General features: G+C 39.3%; 1 protein-coding gene across 11 annotated transcripts in view; it reads right to left on the bottom strand.

Moving 5' to 3' along the window:
• Window positions 1–905: 905 nt before the first annotated feature.
• The window catches only part of TCP11L2 (t-complex 11 like 2), a 16,199-nt gene continuing 10,569 nt past the window's right edge, over window positions 906–6,535 (bottom strand). For 10 of the 11 annotated variants that reach the window (XM_017737938.1, XM_008636383.2, XM_017737936.1 and 7 more), the window contains exons 9-11: window positions 5,373–5,554; window positions 4,169–4,341; window positions 906–3,601 (exon numbers count right to left, since the gene is read on the bottom strand). In XM_017737938.1, the coding sequence (XP_017593427.1) occupies window positions 3,357–3,601; window positions 4,169–4,341; window positions 5,373–5,554 (600 nt within the window). In that variant the 3' untranslated portion in view covers window positions 906–3,356. The remainder of the gene's footprint in view (window positions 3,602–4,168; window positions 4,342–5,372; window positions 5,555–6,535) is intronic. The other variant, XM_017737942.1, reaches the window with a different exon arrangement.

Raw genomic sequence — 6,535 nt, 5'->3', positions numbered from 1 at the left:
GGCCCCTCCCGGGGCCCTGCAGCCCGCCCCTCCCGGGGCACTGCGGAGCTGGCAGCGCCCGGGTGTTCCCCTAAATCCCCGAGCCGGTCACCGCCCCCCTCGCCGGGGCAGCCGGGGGGTCAGGAGGCGGCAGAGACACGGAGCAGTTGGGCTTTAAAAGGCTTCCCTGCAGTTTTAGCGTGTAAAGCAACTTGGGGCATAAGCTTTTAGCATGTTTATTATTAATGCCGCCTTCTGATCTTGGATGCTGTAACTGAATCACCTACAAATTTATTTGTTTTCCTTTACAAGGGTCGGTGCTATAGAGACACCAAAATCCCAGTCAAATAGGGAGCTACTCATCTGTCCCAGTTCAAAATGAAACAATAAGCACTTGTAATCTTTGCAGATTCCTGTAGCAGTAAGTTTTTGGAGATATATATGTAGATACATATGTGTATATAGTAATAATTGGTAAGTTTTAAAAGCAGAGTGTGAAAACAGACCCACACACGTCTGCTGCGGCTGTTTCCATATGAGTAACATTCACGGGGTTGGGTCTGGGCTCCACCCACCCCGGCCACTAAGGCCCCTACCTTAAAGAGGAGTAACATGTTCAGGCTACTTCCATTTGGTTTCCGTCCTGAAGAGCAGAGTCAGTGGAGATTTTTTTCAATACGTGGCAATCCATGTTTAATCCAAGCAAGTCCTCTGTCGGACACGGGGGAAAGCTTGGAGCAGCTGCTCACAGAAGCCACTGCTGTAGCCTGTTCCCTCCCAACTCTGCCATGCAAACCCAATACATCCTTCTTCCAAGTAGTCAGATTTGAGCAAGCAAATGTTTTTAATATTATTTGTACAGCTGGGTTAAAATCACTACAGTGGAGCTGCTGATGAGAAGTAACAGAAAAACAGTCACAATAGAGTATTAGTGGAGTCATTTATCTTTGGCATTTAACAGTCCATTCCATTTAATAAAGTTTGTATAGATGACTTTTCACCACTGAGGGTATCACAAACAAGATTTAATGTATACAAACCCTCAAATATTTGTTTTTTAACAAAGCTGCTACAGAATAGCATCTTGTTTCACAAGGACAACTTCAGAGTAGAGGCAAGTGCGTTTCAGCCACAGCAGCATGAACAGCATGCAACACATGACATTAAACAGATACAATGTCCACGTTTGAAACATTAAATTAAAACACATTAAACAATCAGTTGAAACACAGGCCATGCTATAAAATGCCCTTTCCAAGTCACCTTAATCACCAATGCCCCCCAATAAATGCTATCTTCTGAGTTTTTACTGGTAAAAACTAGTATGACAGTTTCCCCAGTTAATTAAAAAGCTGTAGTTTGGTATTTATTTGTACAATAGAATGTATATAAAATATTACAATAAAAAGTTCATAATCATGTTAGCAATCACCTTCAAATGTTCATAAAATCCTCTTTTGCCTGAAGCTCAAAATCATGTAGGTATTTCTAATTATGTAGCAAATCACTAAGATTCATTCCCCCTACCTGCTTTTGAAATGCATTCTCTTAATGATTTAGGACTGCCTACCAAAATTCCATATTCATCTAAGCAAGCCTGGCTTAGCTAGTGGCACAGTTATTATAGTCTAAGAGTTCCTTTCTCTCAGGTTTTCCAGGAAACAGTTCCCTTTATAGTATGTGTTCATCTTGATTTTGTGCAATGTTTTTACAAGGGATAGAACAGAAGTGCACTAGAGAAATTTCTCTAAAAAGGCATTTTGAAGAGAGTTTTCCTTAACATGTACATGTGACCAAAGTCCTTGGACACTGAAGAACAACTGAATAGAAGTCATTTCCCTTGCTATAAACGGTACAGAATCCTGTAGAAATGGACTACAAAACCACAGTGCTAATAATGCCCAGGTTTTTTTAGACCTTTATGATAGACACAGTAATGTACATAAAGAATGTGTGACACATTAAGCTTTTACAGGTTATTTTTGTCTCTTCATAAAAAATAGATTGTAATATAAAATATTAAAAACAAGCTCTAACTTGTACCACACTGAGATTTTCTATATATGACATCTTAAAAGGAGTATTATATGGTAATATATTAAAATATCACTTTCAAGTAAATTATTCAATTTCATAGACAAGAACATGTCTATAATATGTATTCCAGCACTATGTAATCCCAGTAATCTGAAATATGCAAAATAAAGCCTGTGTAAACTTAAAGAAGTTCACTTCCACATTTCTCAATTTCAATCCTATTCATTTTCTGTATGCAAGATTCCCAATGCCTTAAATGGGGACTAAGTATTGGGGCCCAGTCCAAAGGAATTTGAGGAAAACAGGAGCATTTCTCACAGACTCCATGAAAAAGTGAAATCTAATCACATTTTCAAAACCAACTAATTGCTTGGGTTCTTGCTTTCAGGCCTAAGAATATCTTGTGAAAACCTTACATTCTGTTGGATGAGGGCATGAAAGGGGTACTTGTTCTGTGGTACACTGTAAGGTCAGTCTTAAGTGCTTTTGGGAATAAAGGTTAGAAAGACCTAACTTAAAAATACTTAACACCCACCCATTAAGATCAAAGATCAGTACATACACGTATTAAAGATCTGTATGACCTCCACTGAATAAACAAAATGCTTATAAACATTATATACAGAAATTTACTCCACCACCCCCCCCAAACATCATGTTTCTTAGGTGTTTATTGTTAATCTCAATTACAGTTGAGAAGTTCTGAATGATTCCTACTTGAAGTGGTGAATGCTGCTTCTGTAACTGCTATCCTGCAAACAGCTTATAACACTGGCATTCCTTAATGTAACAGAGGCAAAGTTCTGGCTCCAGTAATTGCAGGAGTACCCGAATTTGGCCTAGGATGAACCTGGGTTTGGTTACTAAAGCAGTTATGCTATACCTTTTTCTTCAAAGTATTTTCAGAAACGTAATTGTTGTCTGGGATGTTACTCTACAAAAATACAATGTTAAGCATAGTGCATTTTATCTACAGTTGCTTTGTCATTTTATAATATGCATTGCTATATGTAAATATATTTGAGTTGAAAAATAACATTGTTTTGATGGTGGCAAAACAGTAAGTACATTGCCAGCTCTTTGCCACTGCGAGTCATAATAAATGTTTGCTACTGAAATTCATAATTTGCTGGCTATTACATGTGACAATCCATTAGACAAATATTTTTCTATTAAAATACATATAGATGACCTTCACATTAATTTCTTTACACTGAATTTCAGAAACAAATCTGTATAGATTTTACAAGACCTTTTTCCATCAACAGTCACTGGAGTAGGCTGTTCTTAGTGACATGACTTCCCCACTGTCTTGGAAGATTAAAAAAAGGGTACATTTTTTAATTGCTAGATGTTTCTGCTTCTGTTTTCTCCACTGCTGCCTCAGGAAAAAGCAGTTTTCTAAGTATGTTTGCATAGAATGGCCCATACACTTTTTTATTGAAGTTTACAATGCTTGCATACTGAGATCCAAGCAACTCCATCTCTGTCTGAATCACAGAAAGGCCTCCTGGCACAGTAGGCATACACTTCTGAGAACTGGGAAGAGTAAGCAAGCTTCTCATGAAGAGCTGGATTCGTTTGTCTGAAATGGAATATAAAGCATGCTCAGAACAAATGTAAACCCAAGATGAAGCCATAGTCACTTTGTAAGCACCCTGCACATCAGCACAGCAAAAAATCCAAAAATGTAAGCAGTAGCTCTTTCCCAAGATTGCGTTGGGATGGCAAACAATACTATAAGCTTCTTAAATTTGGCTACTGCAAGGTGGACACAGCATAAACCCACTGCAACAAGTTACATTTACTAATATGAAGTAGACTCAAAGTAAAAAAAACCAAAACCAAACAAACCCCACTAGGTTTAAACCCAGAACGGACACAAAGGAGACTGAATAGCACTCCTTTTTCTAAATTCTTCTCCAAAATACTAGGCTGCCTAGGCTTGTCTCTACAGGCACTTTTAGAATTATTTCTAGCTGTGACTAACCACGCTCTAAGTAAACAACATTTCCTTAGGTTTAGTTGAGCCAGTATTTTACTGCAGTTAGAGCATGCTTTTAGAAGATAATCAGACAGCCTATTAAGCTTGCTAGAAGTGAATTTATAAATAGACACATACAATATGACAATTATGTAGTATCTTACTAACCAATCAAAGAACAGACAGGATTATTCTTCTCAACAATATGAGCGATTTGACCCATTAAATTACTCTGCATTTCTTCACTAAGAGTGGGAAGACCTCTTTCACTTAGAGACTTGTTCACTGTGCTGCAAATCTGGATACCAATAGCATTCAGAGCCTCCTTCAAATCAAAACTTCTGGAAGAAACAAAAAAGCATTAAATTCTGCAGTTTCTGTAGCATAGCTGGTAAAGTCTCTCACTTGTCTCCTTTCCCTTTTATTTTCAACCTGGTCTCTGCAATGAGAGAATTTTGAAGTTTTCATCTTTTGCTGCAGATTTATGTAAATCTACAGATACAAGAAAATCTCTATGTGGAAGGTAAAAGAAGGACCTAATTGTGATTCAAATGGGAAAAGTAATTTCAAGTGTGCAGCAGTGACACCAGTTCACTTTATCCTTGTGCCTAGGTGTTTTCCTGGGCCACGTGCATAGCATTTCACAAGAAAAAGCAGAGTGGAAAACTCTTTTAAAAGAGCGTCACATACATCAGACTTGCTTGTAGTACAAGCAGCCAAAGAAATAGGCAGCCAAGTAACTTGGAACTACCTACAACAAGTTTGAAGCAACTGGCAAGATAATTTAGTGAATGTATTGTCACAGTCTTTCCAGCACTGGAGTGTATGAATGAAGTTTACTGGTAGGCTCCAAAATCTGCACACTGATATTGAGATGAGATTTTATTAAAATCTAGCTTTGAAAACACATCTCTAACATATAGTGGCCTTGTATTATAAAGGGAATATATAGATTAAAATTTGGTATCTTCCTGTTGCAGTGGGGATCCTGCAACATGCATATATCAAACCAGGAGTCCCGTGGAAAGGAAATATATATGGACAGACAGATTCTTGCTAGATGTTTCAGAGATGTTTATTTCTCCAGCCGCATGGCCGGGGCTCTGCTGAGGAACTGTTCCAGTCACGGGACCAAGGGTCCTTCTGCCCGCGCAGGGAACACAAACCAACCCATGGGAACGAGGCTGAGCAGGGGCAGGGAAACCCCGTGTCTGTGCCCTCAGGGCCCCTCTCCCAGGGCTACACGGCGGGGGGAGGAGACCCCAACACCTTCCTATTAGTAACAAGCACTGTCTATGACACTAGAATTGCTTCCAACTGTTTCCTCTCAAGAAAAATAAGGGTAAAAAAAAAGTAAAAAAAAAGGCCTTACTTCTTGTTCATGCCTTCAAGAAGAGGAAGGGAGATCCTTTTCAGATGGTCAGCAAAATCAGGCAAATCTACAATTGCTGCACCCACCATGTTGTTTGTTATGAGAGAAACACATGCTATGATTTTTAATTGATTGAGCTTTTCTCTCAACTCCTGAAGACGAACTTCATCTGTTATTAGAGTCTAGAATTGAAACAATAATACTAGTTCAGGAATAAGGAAGGAGAGATACAGGAAAAGGACAGGTCTAGGATATAGTTATGAAGCATTACTATTTGTAATCACAAATACACAAAGCCAGAACAGACAGCAACTGAAATACCCTAAATATGTATAGCATCAAGTGGCATTACGGTACAAGTTACAGAAGTAAGCCTGCGGTGGGAAGGAAAGCAATGAGGAAACTGAGGACATTGCATCTCACTCCTCATCACTGCTGACAAATCTGCAACCAACAATTCAGCCCATGACATGGAATGCTCAGAGGACCCAGAGAACATTGTAATGACCAGATTACAGACAGAATAGTCTTCTGGATTTGGCTGTCTTTTGAAAAAATTCCAAGATTTGTAACTGATGGATAATGATGAACAATTGTGTTTGACAACCACCAGTTCAACCAACAGAGCAGGTTCTGCAAGTGATACATAACCCGCTCCAGGCAAAAAGCCAGCTGATCATACGAAGAACATAAGTAACTCCCACAGCAAAATGTAGCTGGAGTTAATTTTAGGTTAGAAAGAGTTCATCCTGAGCAGCACAGCGGCATTAACATCCAACAATTTCATAGTACTAGATCCACCAGAGGATACCTGTGCGTGGTTCTTATTCAAAACTGTTCGCAGAAAGCTAAGACAGTGGTTTCCCTTCTGTCCACTGACTGAGAATACCAAGAGCCATCCCCATGTATTTAGCAAATTCTCTGCCAGGCCACCCTATGTGTAGCTAAGGCCCTCCCTGGAAATGCAAATTTTAGCCCTGACCGATGGCAAATTTCACAGTGGCTTTATGGAAAGTTGCAGAGGTCGGTAATCAGGAGGTGGAGGGAAAATATGAACGCTGATTCTTGAAGGAATAGTTTACATGCACTGAGAAAGGCTAAATACCTACTTTAGAGGCCTTCAAGCTTTTACTGATTCTGTTCTAAAGAGTGATCCCACCCAT

This window comes from Corvus brachyrhynchos, unplaced genomic scaffold (assembly GCF_000691975.1).
Source record: "Corvus brachyrhynchos isolate BGI_N302 unplaced genomic scaffold, ASM69197v1 scaffold56, whole genome shotgun sequence".
In the NCBI taxonomy this organism is placed as follows: Eukaryota; Metazoa; Chordata; class Aves; order Passeriformes; family Corvidae; genus Corvus; species Corvus brachyrhynchos.
The sequence above is the reverse complement of the archived record's forward strand: the minus strand, read 5'-3'. Positions and strand labels throughout refer to the sequence as shown.